Below are 23,604 nucleotides of genomic sequence, written 5' to 3' on the forward strand. Positions count from 1 at the left end.
GTGAGTCTGTTAATGTGTCACACCTCTAGAGTAAGGGTGCTGGGACTGACCAGTGACTGCAGAAGGAAAGAAAGAAAAACAAAAGAGCGAGACTAGAGGAAGACGGAACCATGTGCACAGGATTCTCTTCTATTTCACAGTACTTCAACGTTGCTCAGTTCACTCCCTCCCCCCTCTCTCTCATACACACTCCCCCTCTCTCTCGCTCAGCTGCTCTCCCTCCCCTCCTGTGGATGGTGTAGCTCTCTCTCTCTCCCTCTCTGTCTGGCGGAGCCGTGGACAGGATTGGAGGCTAGTAGTGAGTGACTGTGGAGAGAGAGACTGAAGAGAAGAGAGCAGAGCAGAAGAGAGATCTATAGTAGCAGTATCTCTGCTGGATACCTCTTCAATATTTCAATCAGAATTCTTCCTCAACCAGCTCGAGCCTCGCACTTCCCACCGGGACCCCACATCACCCAATCCTTAGGAGGGGGACATATGAACAGCACAGAGGGTTTACCACCCCGGACCTCAACACAGGAAGCCATGTGATACCCCCTTGCGCTGCTGAAATCCCCCCAAATCTGTGCTCTGAATCGGGATTGAAACCAAGGATTGTATTCCCCCTGCCTGAAACCCCCTCCTGAGTTTGTGGATCTTCTCTAGCTGCAGGAGGAGGAAGGGAAGGGAGGGACAGCCAGGTCTCTGTATACCCGGTTGGGAGACACTCTTCTCTGGGCAAGTGTGGGGTGTGTGCCCCCCTTGGGCTGGAGGCCAGCGCTCCAGCACCATGGATTACCTACCTGGGATTGTACTGTTGCTGCTGTTCTGTGGGGCGGTGGTGCCTGGGCAGGGGGAGCCCAAGCACAGCGTCCCCAGGTTAAAGCTCTCCTACAGGGGTAAGTGTGTATGTTCTCCCTCCCCCCCTGGCTCTCTGGTTCTTTCTCTGGTTCTTTCTCTGGTTCTGCTACAGCCGCCAGCATGGCTCCAGGAGATATTATGTGTGCTGTCTGAGTTACTCTTCCTCTTTGTGTGCACTCTCTCCTTTCTTTCTTTCTTTCTTTCCCTCTCACTCTTCAGTGTATCTTCCTCTCTGTCTGCTCATCTATCTACGTATCTCTTTTCTCAATAATTTCTCTCTAAATCTTCAATTCTCTCAATCTTTTCTCTCTCTCTCTCTCTCTCTCTCTCTCTCTCGCTCTCCTGCTTCCCCTCTCTTTATTTCTCTCTCTCCCACTTAGAATAATGCTTTCTCCTTACCCTTAGATTGTATTCTCCTTACGGTCAGATTGTTTCCATATGCGGACAGGGGGCTTGGTTAAATGTATGTATTGGCCCTCGCATATATTTTCCCCTTCCACTGTCCCCTTCAGAACTACCGCTGCACTGCCGTGAAACACATAAATACACACACACACACACACACACACACACACACACACACACACACACACACACACACACACACACACACACACACACACACACACACACACACACACACACACACACACACACACACACACACACACAGAGGTGCACATGTATGCATAGACACGAACAAGCACACACACACACACAGACATGCGAATTCTGTACACACACAGTTTAAGGGGGTAATCCGGTCTCCCTAGTTCTCATTAACCCCAAAATCGACTTACCAGCTATTCGCCAAAGTCAACAAGTACTTCTGCTTCAGCTCAGGAGAAAGTTTGCACACACACACACACATCTTACTGTTTTAACAGATATACTGCATATGGAAAAGATATGCACTGGATTCACGGGGTTGTTCAGGGCACACCACTACAGAATATTCATGACCGACATGATGTCTCTATGATATAGAACAAGATCCCCTATGGACTACACCCAGGTGATGTTATCACTCACCAGTCACACATCTGGCCGGGTACCGTTCATACGGTGCTCGTGTGAGCTTTTGTCGGGCGAGTCAACATGTTATTCTGCCTTCCCTCTGTGTTATTTTGAGGTAGAAGACTGTGGAGAGACCTCAGAGCCGGCTCTCTCCTCTCTCTCTCACACCCTAGACTAAATCAAGCTCTTTGTAATGGCAGACCTTTCATCTCGGGACTAAAATAAACCACAGACATTTTTGGCATATTTTGGGACGTTTCGTTTAATGTCGGTCGTCTGAGAGGCGAGCTGTTGCGGTTCCTTGTCCAAAACATGACCAAAAGTACACGGCTAGAGAGCTGTGTGGTATCTCCGTTTTCTCTCCCTCTCCTTTTCTCTCTCTCTCCCCGCTCTTTCCCTCTCCTTTTCTCTCTCTCTCCCCGCTCTCTCTCTCTCTCTCTCTCCCCGCTCTCTCTCTCTCCCCGCTCTCTCTCTCTCCCTCTCCTTTTCTCTCTCTCCCCGCTCTCTCTCTCTCCCTCTCCTTTTCTCTCTCTCTCCCTCTCCTTTTCTCTCTCTCTCCCCGCTCTCTCTCTCTTCGTCTCCTTTAAAAAAATATACATTCCTAAAATGTACAAACATAGGCAATTTGTCCTTTTTTCTCAGGCTGGGAATAAGGTTAGGTTGTGGAGGCCTGTAAAGGCCTGTATGAACATGACATAACATTATTTTTAATCAGAGAATAAATAACATTTATCAGCAGTTTTGTTAATCAAAGTATACATTTAGCAGACACTCTTATACAAAGCGACATACCAGAGCAATTAGGGTCAAGTGCCTTGCACAAGGCATCAATAGATGGTTCACTTAGTTGGCTCTGGGATTTGAACCAGTGACTTTTCAGTTACTGGCCCAACGCTCTTAACCACTGGGCTACCATTATATGGCTACACAGGATGTATAAGTATACATGCACTTATTAGTGGTATGTACTGTAAGACCCTGGTCTGTCTCTAGGGGGCACTATGTTGAAGATGTTTCTCTGTGCAGTCAAGGGTCAAGTAGTGTGTTGTAAAAACCGCCGTAAAACTCAGCTCCACCTGCGCCGCCACCGCGTCACATCCTCCCGACGTAACAATCTACACCAGGAATAGCCCAGAGGCATCATGGGAAAATGTGTTTTGCTTCATTAAAACGGTTCCCAAGATTGAGCCATCTGTCTGTTGACTAGAACAACAATACTGGTCTTCTCTGATCTCCCCCACTTGTTTTTCTGACAGGACGCCATGTTGCTGTCTGACAAGGGAGGAAAGATGTGTCATTGATGAAAGGTGTCATTAGGTGATACAAAGCTGAACTGCATTGTATACAGTGGGTGATTGAAATGTGTAGTCAGACCAACCAAAGCACATCAATAGCTGTCTGTCTGTCACTCTGTCTTTAAGGTTCTTGCTGCAGCTTGGTGTGTGTGACGACTCAACACCATCTCTCTGGTGATTTCCTCTACAGACTGAAAGTGGCATGTGTGTATTCAGCCAGGGTGGGATGTGTCAGATCTGACACAGACACAGATAATTACACACCTGGCTGAATGTGATGACGAGTGTGTGTCTGTGTGTGTGTGTGCGCATGTGTTTGTGCGCAGTGTGTGTGAGTGTGTGCGTGTTTGTGCGCAGTGTGTTTGTGAGCAGTGTGTGTGTGTGTGTTTGTGCGCAGTGTGTGTGAGTGTGTGCGTGTTTGTGCGCAGTGTGTGTGTGTGTTTGTGCGCAGTGTGTGTGTGTGTGTGTTCTTGTGTATGCTCATACGCATGAGTATGTGTGTGTGTGTGTGTGTGTGTACATGTGTGCGTCTCAGAGGTAGAGGGGTCCACAGGTGTTGGATGGCTCTCTTGATGCCTGTCGTCTGAAACCTTTCTGTTCACACCCACACGTTGGCTGATGGAGAGAGGGAGAGAGGGAAGAGGGAAAGGAGGAGATGAGAGAGGGAGGGAAGCGTTGCTTTAATGAAGGGTGCTGGCAGACTTACAGTAGACTAGGCGGGAGAGAGACTGGTTGTTAAGTGAAGTACCATTCATTCTCTCTCCCTCTGTGAATCTGGCATAGTAATTAAGTCAAATAAACGACGAGGAGGAATTCTCCAGTGAAGGACAGTCAAACGAGCACAGAGTAAACATTTTCCCAGGAGAAGGATCATCAAGCGAGAGGAGAGCTCTTTCCCCAAGGAGGGATATTCAGACAAGTGCAGGACAGTAGTTTGTGTCCCCGGGAAGGACAGTCAAACAAATGCGGAATGAGCAGTTTTTGTAGGAAAATAAGAACGGAGAAACTAAAGCACATTGAGTGACCTTTCTCCTGGGATGGCTGGCGAAGCGAGTCCAGAGTGAATGATTTCCCTGTGGGGTGAGACATTCCCAGTGAAGGATCTGTTCTCAGAGGGCCAGAGTAATGATCAGAGTTAATTATTTTTTACTCCCTCAAGTAACTGGAGATTAAGTCCAAGTTGATCGTTTACAGTTTCTTAAATAACGTTGCTTAGATTGTCGATAGGACACAACTAGGCCCAAGCATTGAATGGATCATGAGACAAAGCAAGTCACAGTTAGCCAAATATGAATTCTAATGCTCAATGTCATTGAATTGATTATGCTCTAACGCATATCAAGGTATAGGTTATTACAGCATTGTCTTTCACACAGCAGTGCAACCTGGACATACTGTACCTGGACATACTGTACTGTATTACGGTCATCCCAGTAGTATTCAACCTGGGAAACACTGACCCCTGCAGGTTACAATAAGCACACACATTCAAGTTTCATGTTTTATTAGTCATAGACAATATGACCAAAAGTAAGTGGACACATGCTCGTCAAACATCTCTTTCCAAAATCATGGGCATTAATATGGAATTGGTCTTCTCCCCCTTTGCTGCTATAACAGCCTCCACTCTTCTGGGGAGGCTTTCCACTAGATGTTGGAACATTGCTGCGGGGATTTGCTTCCATTCAGCCTCAAGAGCATTAGTGATGTTGGGCGATTTGTCCTTGCTCGCAGTTTGCTTTCCAATTCATCCCAAAGTTGTTTGATAGGGTTGAGTTCAGGGCTCTGAGCAGGCCAGTCAAGTTCTTCCACACCGATCTCGACAAACCATTTTTGTATGGACCTCACTTTGTGCACAGGGGTATTGTAATGCCGAACCCGGAAAGGGCCTTCCCCAAACTGCCACAACGTTGGAAGCACATTGTCTAGAATGTCATTGTATGTTGTAGGGTTAAGATCTCCCTTCACTCGAAGTAAGGGGCCTAGCCCGAACCATGAAAAATAGCTCCAGACCGTTATTCCGCCTGGTATTGCACACCTTAGGCTTGTGAGCGGCTGCTTAGCCATGGAAACCCATTTCATTAAGCTCCCGACGAACAGTTACTGTGCTGACGTTGCTTCTAGAGGCATGTTGGAACTCAGTAGTGAGTGTTGCACCCGAGGACAGATGATTTTTACGCGCTTTAGCACTCGGTCCCATTCTGTCAGCTTGTGTGGCCTACCACTTCGCGGCTGAGCCGTTGTTGCTCCTAGATGTTTCCACTTCACAATAACAGCACTTACAGTTGACCGGGGCAGCTCTAGCAGGGCAGAAATTTGAAGAACTGACTTGTTGGAAAGGTGGCATCCTATAACAATGCTACGTTGAAAGTCACTGAGCTCTTGAATAAGGCCATTCTACTGCCAATGTTTGTCTATGGAGAGTGCATGGCTGTGTGCTCAATTTTATACAGTGTGGCTGAAATAGCCTGATTCACTAATTCTAAGGTGTGTCCACATACTTTTGTATATGTAGTGTATATACAGCATACACGTCATATACATTGTCTAACAAAATGCTTATTTGCAGGTTTCTCCTCGACAACGCAACAACAATAAGAAACAATAAAATATAAGAATATGAACAGAATAAACATTTTAGCGTAAGTATAATACAGGAAGGCACAATTTATAGTCCAATATTTACACATGTATCAGATAAAGGGGGGATGTGGGAGCAAGTGTTTAAATTGTGCACTATTAGAAATAGTGAAGAAGAGTCGAGTAGCAGCAGTTGTGATGGGTGTGGATATGTGAGTGAGTGAGTGAGTGAGTGAGTGAGTGAGTGAGTGAGTGAGTGAGTGAGTGAGTGAGTGAGTGAGTGAGTGAGTGAGTGAGTGAGTGAGTGAGTGAGTGAGTGAGTGAGTGAGTGAGTGAGTGAATGAGAGTGTGTAATAAGGTGCAGAGAGTCAGTGCAGGTGGACAGTCCAGTTCAAGTGTTCAGCAGTCTGATGGCTTGTAGATAGAAACTGTCTCTGAGCCTGTTGGCTCATGCTCCGATATCGTCTGCCTGTTGGTAACAGAGTGAACAACTCGAAGCTGGGGTGTGTGTGGGGTCCTTGATGATGCTGCGTGCCTTGCTCAGGCACCGTTTCATTAGATGTCCTGGATGGGTGGGAACACGGCCCCAGTGGAGGGCCTTACAGTCATGGACGGAGCAAGTCCTCTACCAGGCTGGGATGCAACCGGTCAGGATGCTTTTGATGATGCAGTGGTAGTATTTGCAGAGGTTTCCGGGGTGGCATGTCAAATTTAGCCTTAGGAAGTGGAGACGCTGTTGCTCCCTCTTGACAGGAGTGGTGGTGTTGCTGGTCCTTGTCAAGTCCTCGGTGATGTAGATGCCAAGGAACTTAAAACTGCTGAATCTCTCTACTGAAGTCCCATTGATGTGGATCGGGCGTGTTCCCTCCTGTGCTTCCTGAAGTCAGCAATCAACTCCTTTGTTTTGCTGATGTTGAGGGAGAGGTTGTTGTCCTGGCACCACAATGCCACTTCACTTACCTTCTCCCTATAGGCTGACTCATCGTTGTTGGTTATCAGGCCTACAACCGTGGTGTCGTCAGCAAACTAGATGATGGAGTTGGTGTCGTGCAAAGCCAGATGGCCGTGGGTGAACAGGGAGCACACATGAGAGAGAGAGAGAGAGAGAGAGAGAGAGAGAGAGAGAGAGAGAGAGAGAGAGAGAGAGAGAGAGAGAGAGAGAGAGAGAGAGAGAGAGAGAGAGAGAGAGAGAGAGAGAGAGAGAGAGAGAGAGAGAGAGAGAGAGAGAGAGAGAGAGAGAGAGAAAGAAAGAGAGAGAAAGAGAGAGACAGACAGACAGACAGACAGACAGACAGACAGACAGACAGACAGACAGACAGACAGACAGACAGACAGACAGACAGACAGACAGACAGACAGACAGACAGACAGACAGACAGACAGACAGACAGACAGACAGACAGACAGACAGACAGACAGACAGACAGACAGACAGACAGACAGACAGACAGAATGAATGTGAGAGAGAATGCAAGACACAGACCAAGACAGTGAACGAGAGATGAACCATAGCAGCATGAGAGATGGGACTCATAAAACTATTGTGATTGTAAAAAAGACACACATCTCTCGCGGAGCTTGGGGGAATATTAGAAGGCTTGTTAAACAACCTGATATTTACTCTCCTCTGGGGTAATCACTGGGACCTTTAACCTCTTAATGAAGACCCCGGTCGTCCCACAGTGACCTGTTTCGGATGGGTGGAACTGTAATAGAGGGAAGAGACTAGCCCGCCATCGGAATTCACTCGGAACCATTCAAAATAGACACTCTCTCGGTACGGAACCGCACTCCAACTCAACGCAGACTGGAGTAGAGCTAACCCATAATAACCCCCGTCGAGTTCCACAGAGACCTCTCTCTCTCTCTCTCTCTCTCTCTCTTTCTGGTGGATCTGTCCATTCTGTGGGCCTCCTCTGACAGAGCGGATGTGGATAATTATAAGGTGTGCTCCCAACGCGCCGACCGACCCCAGAGACGTCTGCCTTCTCCTCCGTCTCTCCTTCCTCTCCTCCTCCCTCAGTTCAGTCGCTCTCAGGCAGCTCACAATACCGCAGGCCCTAAGTACAGTTTTCAGCCAGGCTCCTCCAGTTGACTTTCTCTCCCAGTCAGCCTAGTTATCAGGAAAGAGCAGCATACACCCCCCCCCCCCCCCCCCCCCCCCCTGACTGGGAGAGAAAGTCAGCACTGGGCAACTCCCATTACTGTGGGCCAGTTTGTATACTGCAGAATGAGTCAGCTTGTGTATAACACACAGGGTTGCACAATGACATGATGGCTTTGGAGAACAAACAGTCATTAATCAAAGCATTTAATGATCTGTGTAATACCCTTGCATGTTTTATAGTGTTGCTTGAACATTTGTGACGGAGCTGCAGATGTTGTATTTTAATACAACAGGAAATGGAAAATATTATGTCGATTATAATTAATGGACATTTTTGTAGGGGGTTGATAAAAAAAAATCTAACTTTAGAAGCCTTTTTAAACCTTGAATACTTTACAGATGCTACAGACCATTTTGTGAGAAGATGGATTTTGGGGATGTCTCATGGTCTGACAAACACTCTGTCAGCTTTCACTGCAGATGTGGAAGTGTATCTCTAGCTTAAACTGACGGATTTTAGGGGTATTTGTCCGCGGGGTGTCCGCGGCGGACATCAACGTTAGGGTTAAAGCAAGTGGGGAAAACTGCCTGGAAGAGATTGAGTATGTCCATAAACACTCCAGCCTGCTGGTCTGCACACGTCTGTGCCGCCAGCCTTGCAAGGGTTAACATACTTGTATGTCACAGACACAATGTGTGGCTTGTGTTTTAGGCACTTTTCCACTTTATTTCTGTTCCTTATTTGGAATGGGACGTTTTCATATTCGTGTTGAGAAATGTGTGCTCTTTAGAGTTACGTTGACATTCACAAGCTGTGGTTTGGTGTTGATGAGTTTCGGTCAAGTTCAGTGCATCTCCCAATATGTTTATTTAGCCTAGGCAAAGCATGCAATCCCCAAAGCAAATTCCATGTAGAACTTTCATTGTCAACTACACAGAAGATGTCTGAGTTTGGAGAGTTTTTATGTAACCTTTCTTTTTACAGGAAGTCAATGCTGAGACCAAGGTCTCTTTTGAAGACGTACCAGTCTAGCACAACAAATCACATCAAAATACAATATACACATTAAAATACACATTATTATACACAACAAATCACATCAAAATACAATATACACATTAAAATACACATTATTATACACAACCATACACATCAGAATACAATATACACATTAAAATACACATTATTATACACAACCATACACATCAGAATACAATATACACATTAAAATACACATTATTATACACAGCAATACACATCAACATAAAATATACAAATTAAAATACTCATTATTTTACACAACAATACATGAAAAGCAAAACACAGTCATAAAAGACACACATTCTTCAGTAAAAAGGTCCCCTAACAGCCGTGTCCTAAACAGAGGCACCTATTCCTCCAATATGAAAGTGCATTGGAGATCATTCCACATGTAAGGCAGATATACCCAACTCAGTGGAGATCGAAAGAGTTAGCCATCCCTGAGTCCGGCTCTGGTATCTCGTACGTCTATAAGTTAACAATTAAGTAAGGTATGGCGGAAGTTTATCCTTATAGAATGGATGTATACTTGCAATTTTGACTATGGTTACGGTGAGGACATTGGGTCCAGTGTGTGACAGGGATGACTCCTGTGTTTTATGTATAGAGGGTTTGGTTACTGAGTGGACATTGCATTGCAGCAGTGTGTGTGGATCAGACCCAGCTGCTAAGGCTCGTCAGTCAGCCACAAGGAGCACCACTCCAGGGTCATGTTTCACCCAGGCTAACGTCTCTATGGTGTGCATGTGTGGTGCATGTGTAAAAGTCTCTGTTTGTCTGTCTGTGTGTGTGCATGGGTGTGTGTGTATCCGACTGTCTCTCTGTCAGTCTGTCTCTCTGTCAGTCTGTCTCTCTGTCTCTCTGTCAGTCTGTCAGTCTGTCTCTCTGTCAGTCTGTCAGTCTGTGTCTCTGTCAGTCTGTGTCACTGTCAGTCTGTGTCTCTGTCAGTCTGTCACTGTCAGTCTGTCTCTCTGTCAGTCTGTCAGTCTGTGTCTCTGTCAGTCTGTCTCTCTGGCATTCTGTCAGTCTGTCAGTCTGGCATTCTGTCAGTCTGTCAGTTTGTATCTCTGTCAGTCTGTCAGTCTGTCAGTCTGTCTCTCTGTCAGTATGACAGTCTGTCTATCTGTCAGTCTGTCTCTCTGTCTGTCTGTCCCTCTGTCAGTCTGTCCCTCTGTCTCTGTCAGTCTGTCTCTCTGTCAGTCTGTCCCTCTGTCTCTGTCAGTCTGTCTCTCTGTCAGTCTGTCCCTCTGTCTCTGTCAGTCTTTCTATGTGTTTGTGTCACCTTTTGTGTATATGTTAATTGTGTGAGCGTGAGTCTCTTGGTGTAATCTCAAACTCTTTGGTAAGCCTTAGTAATGTTGAACATTATGCTTGACTAAAGACATACCATACTAACAGTGGAGGGCAACAGACACGACCTCACCAACCACCGCCTTTCAAAACCCAATCCATCAGTGGGTCTAATGATCCACCAATCTTTCCCCTAAGCAAAGCTTAGTGCCTGTGTGTGTGTGTGTGTGTGCCTGTGTGTGCCTGTGTGCGTGTGTGCGTGTGTGCGTGCGTGCGTGCGTGTGCATGATTTCATCATAATTGAGAACAGGGACAACAATGACCCGCCTGGGGTAACAGGATCATTTAGTCCTGCATGAGTGGGCATTCTGCAGTCACGGGGGGTTTAGGGTTGAACCGTTTCTGCGGTCACGGGGGGTTTAGGGTTGAACCGTTTCTGCAGTCACGGGGGGTTTAGGGTTGAACCGTTTCTGCAGTCACGGGGGGTTTAGGGTTGAACCGTTTCTGCAGTCACGGGGGGTTTATAGGGTTGAACCGTTTCTGCAGTCACGGGGGGTTTAGGGTTGAACCGTTTCTGCAGTCACGGGGGGTTTATAGGGTTGAACCGTTTCTGCAGTCACGGGGGGTTTATAGGGTTGAACCGTTTCTGCAGTCACGGGGGGTTTATAGGGTTGAACCGTTTCTGCAGTCACGGGGGGTTTATAGGGTTGAACCGTTTCTGCAGTCACGGGGGGTTTATAGGGTTGAACCGTTTCTGCAGTCACGGGGGGTTTATAGGGTTGAACCGTTTCTGCAGTCACGGGGGGTTTATAGGGTTGAACCGTTTCTGCAGTCACGGGGGGTTTATAGGGTTGAACCGTTTCTGCAGTCACGGGGGGTTTATAGGGTTGAACCGTTTCTGCAGTCACGGGGGGTTTAGGGTTGAACCGTTTCTGCAGTCACGGGGGGTTTATAGGGTTGAACCGTTTCTGCAGTCACGGGGGGTTTAGGGTTGAACCGTTTCTGCAGTCACGGGGGGTTTAGGGTTGAACCGTTTCTGCAGTCACGGGGGGTTTAGGGTTGAACCGTTTCTGCAGTCACGGGGGGTTTATAGGGTTGAACCGTTTCTGCAGTCACGGGGGGTTTATAGGGTTGAACCGTTTCTGCAGTCACGGGGGGTTTATAGGGTTGAACCGTTTCTGCAGTCACGGGGGGTTTATAGGGTTGAACCGTTTCTGCAGTCACGGGGGGTTTAGGGTTGAACCGTTTCTGCAGTCACGGGGGGTTTAGGGTTGAACCGTTTCTGCAGTCACGGGGGGTTTATAGGGTTGAACCGTTTCTGCAGTCACGGGGGGTTTAGGGTTGAACCGTTTCTGCAGTCACGGGGGGTTTATAGGGTTGAACCGTTTCTGCAGTCACGGGGGGTTTAGGGTTGAACCGTTTCTGCAGTCACGGGGGGTTTAGGGTTGAACCGTTTCTGCAGTCACGGGGGGTTTAGGGTTGAACCGTTTCTGCAGTCACGGGGGGTTTAGGGTTGAACCGTTTCTGCAGTCACGGGGGGTTTATAGGGTTGAACCGTTTCTGCAGTCACGGGGGGTTTATAGGGTTGAACCGTTTCTGCAGTCACGGGGGGTTTATAGGGTTGAACCGTTTCTGCAGTCACGGGGGGTTTATAGGGTTGAACCGTTTCTGCAGTCACGGGGGGTTTATAGGGTTGAACCGTTTCTGTTGTCATGGGCTGGTTAAACAACTCTCTGTGGTCTACTCCTAGTGTCAGGCGGAGAATCCAACTAATTAAATGGTTCCACATACGGTCCCTCTCCCCCTCTCTGTTTCTCTCTCTCTATATTTCTCTCTATTTCTCTCTCTATATTTCTCTCTATTTCTCTCACTCTATTTCTCTCTCTCTCTCTTTCTATCCCTCCCTCTTTCTTTCTTTGTCTTTCTCTTCCTTTCTCATCTTCTCCCTCCCTCCTCTCTCTCTCTCTCCTCTCTCACTCTCTTCTCTCCCTCTCTCTTGCTCCCTCTTTCTCTCCCACTGCAGCTCAAAGAAAGACAGAAATGTCATGTGGTTACTCAGAAATATATTATTTTGCCCAAGAAAGATGAGTATCACTGTAAGCTGAAATTCTATCCATTCTTAGCCCAGTCATAGAAAGAGTTTGTGGTTGGGGATGTCTTGTTAGGGTGGCTGATTCATATCCTATAGTGGGTTGAGTTGACCTACGCACATCGTGTTAGAAAGTAAAGCATGAGTTGTAGATACAGATGAAGTCGGAAGTTTACATGCACCTTAGCCAAATACATTTAAACTCAGTTTTTCACAATTCCTGACACTTCATCCTATTAAAAATTCCCTGTCTTAGGCCAGTTAGGATCACCACTTTATTTTAAGAATGTGAAATGTCAGAATAATAGTAGAGAGAATGATTTATTTCAGCTTTTATTTCTATCATCACATTCCCAGTGGGTCAGAAGTTTACATACACTCAATTAATATTTAGTAGGATTGCCTTTAAATTGTTTAACTTGGGTCAAACGTTTTTGGTAGCCTTCCACAAGCTTCCCGCCCTAAGTTTGGTTATTTTTGGCTCATTCCTCCTGACAGAGCTGGTGTTACAGAGTCAGGTTTGTAGGCCTCCTTGCTCGCACACGCTTTTTCAGTTCTGACCACAAATTTTCTATAGGATGAGGTCAGGGCTTTGTCATTGCCACTCCAATACCTTGACTTAGTTGTCCATTTTGCCACAACTTTTGAAGTGTGCTTGGGGTCATTGTCCATTTGGAAGACCCATTTGTGACCAAGCTTTAACTTCCTTACTGGTGTCTTGAGATGTTGCTTCAATATATCCACATCATTTTCCTACCTCATGATGCCATCTATTTTGTGAAGTGCACCAGTCCCTCCAGCAGCAAAGCACCCCCACAACATGATGCTGCCACCCCCGTGCTTCACGGTTGGGATGGTGTTCTTCGGCTTGCAAGCTTCCCCCTTTTTCCTCCAAACATAACAATGGTCATTATGGCCAAACAGTTATATTTTTGTTTCATCAGACCAGAGGACATTTCTCCAAAAAGTACGATCTTTGTTCCCATGTGCAGTTGCAAACCGTAGTCTGGCTTTTGTATGGTGGTTTTGGAGCAGTGGCTTCTTCCTTGCTGAGCGGCCTTTCAGGTTACGTCAATATAGGACTGGTTTTACTGTGGATATAGATACTTTTATACCTGTTTCCTCCAGCATCTTCACAAGGTCCTTTTCTGTTGTTCTGGGATTAATTTGCACTTTTCGCACCAAAGTACGTTCATCCCTAGGAGACAGAACGCGTCTCCTTCCTGAGCGGTATGATGGCTGTGTGGTCCCATGGTGTCACGCCCTGGCCTTAGTTATCTTTGTTTTCTTTATTATTTTAGTTAGGTCAGGGTGTGACATGGGGGGATGTTTGTGTGTTTTTGTCTAGTCGAGGGTGTTTGTAGTGTCTAGGGGGTTTTGGTAGAGTTTATGGGGTTGTGTTCAGTGTAGGTGTCTAGGTATGTCTATGGTTGCCTGAGTGGTTCTCAATCAGAGACAGCTGTCTATCGTTGTCTCTGATTGGGAGCCATATTTAAGGCAGCCATAGGCATTAGACAGGTTGTGGGTAATTGTCTATGTCTAAACGTTAGTAGCTTGTGTCTGCACTTTCGTTTTGTAGCTTCACGGTCGTTTTTTGTTAGTTTGTAGAAGTGTTTCGTTTCGTGTTCATCTTCGTAAATAAAAAGGAAGATGTATTCGTATCACGCTGTGCCTTGGTCCACTCATTCACCTAAAGACGATCGTGACACATGGTGTTTATACTTGCATACTATTGTTTGTACAGATGAACGTGGTACCTTCAAGCATTTGGAAATTGCTCCCAAGGATGAACTAGACTTGTGGAGGTCTACAATTTGTTTTCTGAGGTCTTGGCTGAATTCTTTTGATTTTCCCATGATGTCAAGCAAAGAGGCACTGAGTTTGAAGGTAGGCCTTGAAATACATCCACAGGTAAACCTCCAATTGACTCAAATGATGTCAATTAGCCTATCAGAAGCTTCTAAAGCCATGACATAATTTTCTGGAATTTTCCAAACTGTTAAAGGCACAGTCAACTTAGTGTATGTAAACTTCTGACCCACTAGAATTGTGATACGGTGAATTATAAGTGAAATCTGCCTGTAAACAATTGTTTGAAAAATGACTTGTGTCATGCACAAAGTCCTTATCTTTACCAACTTGCCAAAACTATAGTTTGTTAACAAGAAATTTGTGGAGTGGTTGAAAAACTAGTTTTAATGACTCCAACCTAAGTGTATGTAAACTTCCGACTTCAACTGTAGATACCGATGAACTTACTGTTTGTAGCTACTGTAGGAGAGGTTGCAACAAACATGGAGTGAACATTCACTTTATGTGCATCACAAAGGATGGTTACTCTCTAAGGAATAGCTACCACTATGGAGAAATCATAAAGGATGGTTACTCTCTCAGGAATAGCTACCACTATGGAGAAATCATAAAGGATGCTAACTCTCTAAGAAATAGCTACCACTATGGAGAAATCATAAAGGATGGTTACTCTCTAAGGAATAGCTACCACTGTGGAGAAATCATAAAGGATGGTTACTCTCTAAGAAATAGCTACCACTATGGAGAAATCATAAAGTATGGTTACTCTCTAAGGAATAGCTACCACTGTATAGAAATCATAAAGGATGGTTACTCTCTCAGGAATAGCTACCACTATGGAGAAATCATAAAGGATGGTTACTCTCTAAGGAATAGCTACCACTATGGAGAAATCATAAAGGATGGTTACTCTCTAAGAAATAGCTACCACTGTGGAGAAATCATAAAGGATGGTTACTCTCTCAGGAATAGCTACCACTGTGGAGAAATCATAAAGGATGGTTACTCTCTAAGGAATAGCTACCACTATGGAGAAATCATAAAGGATGGTTACTCTCTAAGGAATAGCTACCACTATGGAGAAATCATAAAGGATGGTTACTCTCTAAGGAATAGCTACCACTGTGGAGAAATCATAAAGGATGGTTACTCTCTCAGGAATAGCTACCACTGTGGAGAAATCATAAAGGATGGTTACTCTCTCAGGAATAGCTACCACTGTGGAGAAATCATAAAGGATGGTTACTCTCTAAGGAATAGCTACCACTGTGGAGAAATCATAAAGGATGGTTACTCTCTCAGGAATAGCTACCACTGTGGAGAAATCATAAAGGATGGTTACTCTCTCAGGAATAGCTACCACTATGGAGAAATCATAAAGGATGGTTACTCTCTAAGGAATAGCTACCACTGTGGAGAAATCATAAAGGATGGTTACTCTCTCAGGAATAGCTACCACTGTGGAGAAATCAAGGCTATAATGATTGGTTCTGTTTTAAAGAAAAAGTGTGTCAAAACAGGCATAAGTGCAGTAGAATCCAACCTCAGAATCCAACCAGGTCCATGAAATGGAGAACCAACTGAATGAAACATTCATCCACATGTTCTGTCCAATGGAACTCTTTGAAGTGTCTAAACCCGCAACAGAGTCCTTGGGTTTAGACATGAATAGTTCCTGTGTTTAAATGGTGTGTCAGTGTCACTAAGGGCGAGACACCTGTATTTCAAGTTCCTGTTTACACTCGCAGCCGTTTTCAATGCCTGTCAATCGTCGTTTCGGATTAATCCATCGGTTTTGGACGTTTCTGTTATAGTAACCGTTACTGCGGCAACCTGCCACACACACCAGCAGCTGCGAAAGAGGGAGAAGAAGTGCAGAAAAAGGAGGAAGGAGAGGAGAAGCCAAGCATCAAGGCTTTTGGCTATCCCAGGGCTTAATTAAGATAACATTCAAAAAAATTGTTGCTCAAAGCCTCCCCCACCTTTCCAAAATGCGTCCACCACCTGTGCTTGCTCTGCAGCGGAGGTTGGCGTGAGAGCGCAGAAAAAACCACACCGCACCACACACCGAGAATGGAGTGAGGGAAAGAGAGAGACAGAGAGATGGATGCCAAACCAGACTGTTGGTGTTGGGTGGGAGAAGGGCGTTTTCCTTTTCAAAAGTCTGCTATTGTTCTTTGAAAGATAAACAGGTAGCTCCCAAATCATCTGCAAGATCTGTTCAGATCTATCTTCAATCTCTTCCTCTCTCTCCACACACTCTCCGCACGCAACACACACAGACATGCACACACACATGTTCACACCCCAACCTCCCACACACACACACACACACACAAAGCTCCCACAAACACACACACACACACACAAAGCTCCCACAAACACAAACACACACACACACACACACACACAAAGCTCCCACAAACACAAACACACACACACACACACACACACACACACACACACACACACACACACACACACACACACACACACACACACACACACACACACACACACACACACACAACCACACCCCATTCTCTCACACACACACACACAACCACACACACTAGTTTTTCTATCCTCGTGGGGACCTAAATCAAAATCCTATTTTCCCTAACCCCTAACCATAAACTTAACCCGAACTTTAACCCCTAAACCTAACCCTAACGCCTAAACCTAACCCCTAACCCTAATTGTAACCCTAAACCTAACCCCTAAGCTTAAAATAGCCATTTTCCCCATGGGGAAACAAGGGAGAATTTTCCTTGTTTTACTATCCTTGTGGGGACTTCTGGGGATTTCAGGTCCCCACGAGGATAGAAGAACAAGACCACACACACACATCGACATACACCCCTCCTGTCAACCCAATCCAGGAAACAGGAAGCTATGCCAACAGATCTGGGACGTCACTAGTTACCACAGCCACAATGTCAGAAAGCCCACTTACTCAACTAATCAGATGAGTGAGTATGATGACACGTATGCCGTCTCAAAAGGCCCGCCTACCTGACTAATCAGATGAGGGAATGTGATGACGCGCATTAAGTTTCACGGGAAACACCTCATTTTCAAAATGGCGTATCGAGTTCAAGTTTGAGGATCAAATAACTAAATACATTCGGGAACAAGAATTGGCAACGTCACTAAAATTCTATAACATTGAGAAACTAGTAGCTAACTGTTGCTACTCATCTAAAATAAGCTAGCTAGCTAACATAAGGGATTCCATTCCAAGCACAGAGTTATTGTGTTTGATAGAGCTGCCTTTCATTCTAATAGTAATACATCATGTTATTGACCTTCAACAGATGCTCAGCCTACTACTCATTTGGGAGAGTAAAAGTCTCCCATTCAATGGTTTTCCATTTCAGGTTGTGGGCACAAAGACGTATGGATGCCACCAGCAGAAAGACAGACAAACAAACGCCCAAGAGAAATATGCTTCTGAAATGAACAAGAAGTCCAAAAACGGATCACTGTAATTTACTCTATACACTTTTACAACATTCCTTTCATTTGAATCATTTTGAAGTTTAATAACTAACAATGTAATGTTCCTCAATAAAATGGAAGATGGGACCTGAAACGGGTGTCCTGACTCTGTGCTCGCTAAAGATCCCATGGTACTCATTGCAAGAGTCTGTCATACCATTTGATGTGTAATGTGTATATCAAACTGTATTCCTATCATTTAATACTGTCTATAAAAGCACCATGTATGTAAATTGTATGAATAATGTACAAAATATGTAACAAAATATCTGATAAAAAAACTAAAATGTAAAACAAAGTTACTTTTGTCCTTCGAAGAGAGGGGTGGCCAATAAAATAAATAGAAATATACTATGTAAGTGGGGTTAGGGTGGAGAGTTTCCCCTTACAGTATAAAGAGCTTTGGGTGTCTAGAAAAGTGCCATGTACTGTAAGTCCAATCAATTATTATTATGACATGTTTTGCTATCTTCCATAGCCTGAAGACCATGTCTTTGTACAGAGACGGAAACTGGTAGGAAATGACGAAAAGGTGGACTGCAAGGCTATGTTAAGTTAAAGTTAAAGTTGCAGTATGTACGTTTTTGGGCAACCCGACCAAGTTCACATAGAAATGTGAGTTGTAGATCTGTCATTCTCTTGAAAGCAAGTCCCTATTTCTATGCTTCCCGTTCTTAAGTTTCATTTTTGCATCTTATACTTTTGGTTTTGTACACCAGCTGCAAACAGTGGAAAATACAAATTTTTGGGTTATTGAAAATATATTTCACAGCGGTTTAGATGGTACAATGATTCTCTACACTATACTTGCTTGTTTAGTTACAAGCTGAAATTAGGCAAACTATTAGACATTTTGCAACAAGGAAATGGAGTGATTTCTACATATTGCAACTTTGAATTAATAAATGTAACAGGGCTGAAGTTTTCCATCTTAAATCAGCCAATTTAAAAATAAAGAAACTTCTGTGAACCTTTCTGTGAAACTACACTTTTTACTTGCGGATTACTTGAAATTGAAAATTGAAAATCAAGATGTGTCAATTTGTTTGTCTACATGCCATTTTAAAAACAATGCAGATATTGGAGTAAACCTATTTGGGGTTAAGACAAGTAACTGTGAGTAAGTGCAAACATAATGATAGTTTGAATAGGACATCTGATTACCATTTGCATTTAGAACGGTTGGTTTTATTATTGTAGCTAATAAAAACCAAATCATTGATGGATCACAAGGTAAAAGCATGTATCTTGTCTGCCACTGCAAGCCGGTCGGCATACGCATCATCACAATTCCTCATCTGATCGATCATTTCCCATGAACCGCCAGTATACAGGTCATCACACTCCCTCATCTGATTGGTCAAGTAGGCGGGCCTTCTGACTTTGTGGCTGTGGTAACTAGTGCCAACAACAGATCTGGCAGAGAGACAGGAAATTAAATGGTGAAAGAGGAAATGAGGCGATTTCAAACACAGGTAGTCTCTACTTCTGTTCCCCAGAATACCTCTCTCCCACTACCAACACTCCCCAATAAACGCTGCTATTATTCCTATAGCCTAGTGTTGCATAAGTTTATTGTGAAGTGCTTTTTTCCTGTTGGGCCTTACTTTTATGCTCGAGTCATTCAGATAAACATATATAAACATAATTGAATGTCTCGCCGCTTTTCATGTTTGGTTATTCTGCCATTGTGCTGAGTGTAGAGGGTGTAGGCGACTGAAAGGCCTCTCTGTTTAGAGAATGGAAAGATGAAGGGCACTCCTCCTGACAATCACACTTGTGATTTCAATTTGGATAGTTTTTTCCCCCAGAGGCTTTTAAAATAAAACAAGAGCCAGGTTATTTCCCATAATGGCGTACGATAGGGAGCGAATCATTTATTTGAATGAATCAGGAGTGTTTATCGGTTTCGAGGACGTACTTAATGCGAACACATGCCCACGCGGAGAAAGAGTGCTTGAACACATGGAGAGGTGTGTGCCTGAGCAGGCACAGGTATACAGACAGACAGACAGACAGACAGACAGGTCTGTGGTCCAGATTCAGCCACACCTACCTGTCTTCTGTGTGTGAGGGAGAGCAGGGGAACAGAGGATGTGTTTGAAGAGAAGGAGGTTTGTATAAGTGAGTGTGTGAGATGGGCAGCAGAGAAAGGATATGTGTACGCACGTGTCTGAGTGAAAGACGTTATAAGGAGTGTGTGTGTGCCTGTATGTGGTGTGTGTGTGTGTGTGTGTGTGTGTGTGTGTGTGTGTGTGTGTGTGTGTGTGTGTGTGTGTGTGTGTGTGTGTGTGTGTGTGTGTGTGTGTGTGTGTGTGAGTGTGGTGGTGTGGGGCAGTGTGTGTGTGTGTGTGTGTGTGTGTGTGTGTGTGTGTGTGTGTGTGTGTGTGTGTGTGTGTGTGTGTGTGTGTGTGTGTGTGTGTGTGTGTGTGTGTGTGTGTGTGTGTGTTTGAGAGAGGTGGGAGTGTGGCGGTGTTGGGCAGAGTGTGTGTGTGTGTGTGTGGTAGAAACTGCTGAGTGGGCTCAGTGTTCCACTGGTTAATGCTGCCATTGCAGAAACACTGATTGGATTACAACTTAGTCTGGGAAGAGGAGTGCGTGCGTGCGTGTGTTTATATCTCTGTGTGTCTCTGTGTGACTGTACATCTGCTCCCTTGCACAAGGCCGTTGTGCTCTGTGTGTGCTGTGTGTGAACACGTCTCCAAACGAGCGTGTCCGTCTTTACCTCTTGGGTTCTTAGGTGTCTCGCCCCAGTTCCATCGGCCTCGCAGCCGTGGCGATCCTCAGCTACGACAAAGCCTTGCTCAGCCTACCATCCCAACTTGTCTTACTCTGAGAACACGACGTGTTGAAATATGTGGCATGTGTTTAATCTCCGGCCCATCTGGGGGAAACCTTTCGCGATGGATCTCCACGGCTGCCATTATGGAGAGAGCGTGCAAATTCCTGGCTCCAGGGTTCAACAGTCGCTCACTTTTAGAGGGCTTTTAAAGGGGCAGGAAGTGTCAGATCCAGGGCCAAAATGGCAGAGAGCATAGCTGCATACCTTTCTGTTCTGTTTTGAGATGAGCAGATTTCGTCTGCTCTTCCTATTTTTTGTCTCTGTCCATTGTCTTGGTATATCCGTCTCGCTCTCTTTATCTGTTCTCTGTCTCTCACAGTGGAGGCTGTTGAGGGGAGAACAGCTCATAATAATGGCCGGAACGGAGCAGATGGAATGGCATCAAACACCTGGGAACCATGTGTTTGATGTATTTGATATCATTCCACTAATTCTGCTCCAGTCATTACCAGAAGCCTGTCCTCCCCAATTAAGGTGCCACCGACCTCCTGTGGTCTCTCATAAGTCTCCCTCTTCCATTCTCCTCTTTCACCCTCTCTTCCTCACCTTTTGTTTTTGTAGCAGAAGTTCTATTCAGGTTATCAGTTATCATCTCCATTTAAAAACCATCACAGTTCAATATGTGACTTATTTTCTTCCATCTCTTCCCTTCCTCTCTGACCAACTCTCTCCATTTTCCCCTTTACTTACTGTATGTAATAGAAGTCCACCTCTTCAAGCATTACCTTCACTGTAAAGCACTTTTCCTTGTGCTCACTATAACTTGTTTCCTGTCCGGGGGCTGTCATAGCTGATTGGTTGATTAGGAGTAAAGGGTTATCTGATAGGCTGTTGGCCCGGTGATGAAATGGGCCAGCCACTGACGATGCCTCCAGACTCTGGATCAGTCAGCCAGTCTCTGTTTGTCTACTTGATATTTCTTCTCTGGTTACATCTGCTCTAACTGTTGGAGAAGCTGTTAGATGACTGATGGACATGCATACATAGGCAGCAGCGTGCACACAGAATTGCACACAAGTACTGTATAATGACGTACCTATGAACAACACACACACACACACACACACACACACACACACACACACACACACACACACACACACACACACACACACACACACACACACACACACACACACACACACACACACACACACACACACACACACATAGACAGACAGGTTGCCATAAAGGCAATACAGACAGCACAATATCAGTACTGTAACACCAACTACTACACACACCTTGAAAGCCTCCCATTCAGCCTTGAAGCAGCCCTAGTCGACCTAGATGAGCTGTGAGCTGCTTTATTGGGTGATCCACAGTCGCCCCTCATCCCGCTCTCTTCCCCTCCTTATCCCATTGGGAATACCATGGAACACTTGATACAGAGCGATGTTGACACAGACGAGAGGATCACTGACACCCCCCACCCCCTCTCTTCTCCTTCTTCTCTCTATACACACAGATGTCCACGATCTTACCCACAATACCCAGGGAGAGTGGGCGCAGATGGCTTCTCTGGGGTTAAGGTTCCAAGTGGCATCCTATTCCCGACATAGTACACTACTTATGACTAGGACCCATAGAGCCCTGGTCAAAAGTAGTGCACTATGTAGGGTTAATAGTGTGCCATTTAGGGCGATATTCTAGCCGCCCATCAATCAGGGCTCAGAGGAGATGGCAGTCCAGACTGCCAGTGGGGACGGTGATGGAAGAGCTAGCGTGATGCATGGTGCTGAGACATGGGTTTTTAATGTACCTGTAATTTCTGTACAGGCCATATGTCTACAGTATGTCCAGGTGTGTCTGATACAAGGAGTGTAGTCTGAATGGAAGCAGATACGAAGTAGGGCAGAATCCGACCCCTGATAAACTGTTAGAGACGCATCAATTATGTTATCATCATGCTCACTTATCTTAATCATTCTTTCAGATTTTCTAGGAACGTTTTTCGACCAGGTTGTTTGGTTGAGTAGCAATTCTGATTTGTATTGAGGAACCAGAGGCAAAAACATAGCAACACTGTTGTCTTCTGAGTTGGTTATTTTAGTTGGTGTAATGAAGGCTGGCTCGGCTTTATCTCAGCAGTCTCAACATGCTGTTACTACTTTCAGAGGTTTTGTCTCGGGTTGGGGGATGTTGACCTGACAGGTTTATAGGAACTTACTGTCCTGCCTCCACCTGCTGTTTATGCAGGTGCCTCTGCACACACTGTACTACACTTCTTAACTGACCACACACAGCCCTGCCCCGAATGCCTATAAAAGATTCAGCCAATCACATGCTTGGGCAGCTTTTGCGCCATGCTGAGATTGGGTCACGCAGTGTCCACCTTAGAGGCCTGACGTCATACCTGACCAGATCTGTGTGACATCCCAAAGGGCAGTTTTGGTGAACCTTTTTAGAAGTGTCTAGCTTGAGAAATCTGAACTCCCAGAACTTAAATTCTTCATCTGTCTGTGTCACTTTACCAGGAACACAGTCATACAATACTCTGTTGTGCCACAATTCATTTGCTGTTGGTTATAACTGTAACATTGACTACCGACACCGACATGCAGCGTATCTAAATTGAAGCTCTTTAGATATTTTTGTCTGTCTATTGTCTGTCTATTCTAGGGTTGTTTAATTCCTGTACCTTTCCCAAAACGCTCTGTATTTCCCAGAAATCCTGGTTGGGAGGTGTCTGGAATTACGAGAGAATAAGCTGGAAATCCAGGAATCCTCCAACCATGATTTCTAGAAAAGCAGGGAATTTGGGGAAAATGACTGGAACTGTTTAACCCTTGTCTGTCTGTCTACACACCCATCCATTCATCCATCTGTCCACCTTTCTTCCTCTTCCATCCATCCGTCTGTCTATCTGCTTTAGACTCACCATGCTCTGTCCTCTGTGTGTGTTTCAGAGATGGTAGAATCCAGTAACCTCATCACTTTCAACGGCCTCACCAACAGCTCCGGCTACGACACCTTCCTATTGGACGAGGAGAGAGGAAGACTGTTGGTGGGTGCCGAGGACCACGTCTTCTCCTTCGACTTGGTCAATCTCAACAGAGAGCACAAACAGGTAAGAGTCCTACTCTTTGACCGCACACAAGTTCAACATTATGAAGAAAACACAATGACCACACGGAACACACAAAACCAACATTTGCTCTATGGGTCTTGCATCAATGCAGACATACA

At 45.2% G+C, this 23,604-nt stretch overlaps 1 protein-coding gene across 2 annotated transcripts in view; it reads left to right on the forward strand.

Annotated features, from left to right (window-relative positions):
* Nucleotides 1–286: 286 nt before the first annotated feature.
* Nucleotides 287–23,604, forward strand: part of LOC120050125 (semaphorin-3ab-like) — a 58,564-nt gene continuing 35,246 nt past the window's right edge. For both annotated transcript variants that reach the window (XM_038996777.1, XM_038996778.1), the window contains exons 1-2: nt 287–878; nt 23,325–23,485. In XM_038996777.1, the coding sequence (XP_038852705.1) occupies nt 770–878; nt 23,325–23,485 (270 nt within the window). In that variant the 5' untranslated portion in view covers nt 287–769. The remainder of the gene's footprint in view (nt 879–23,324; nt 23,486–23,604) is intronic.

This window comes from Salvelinus namaycush, chromosome 6, assembly GCF_016432855.1.
Source record: "Salvelinus namaycush isolate Seneca chromosome 6, SaNama_1.0, whole genome shotgun sequence".
In the NCBI taxonomy this organism is placed as follows: Eukaryota; Metazoa; Chordata; class Actinopteri; order Salmoniformes; family Salmonidae; genus Salvelinus; species Salvelinus namaycush.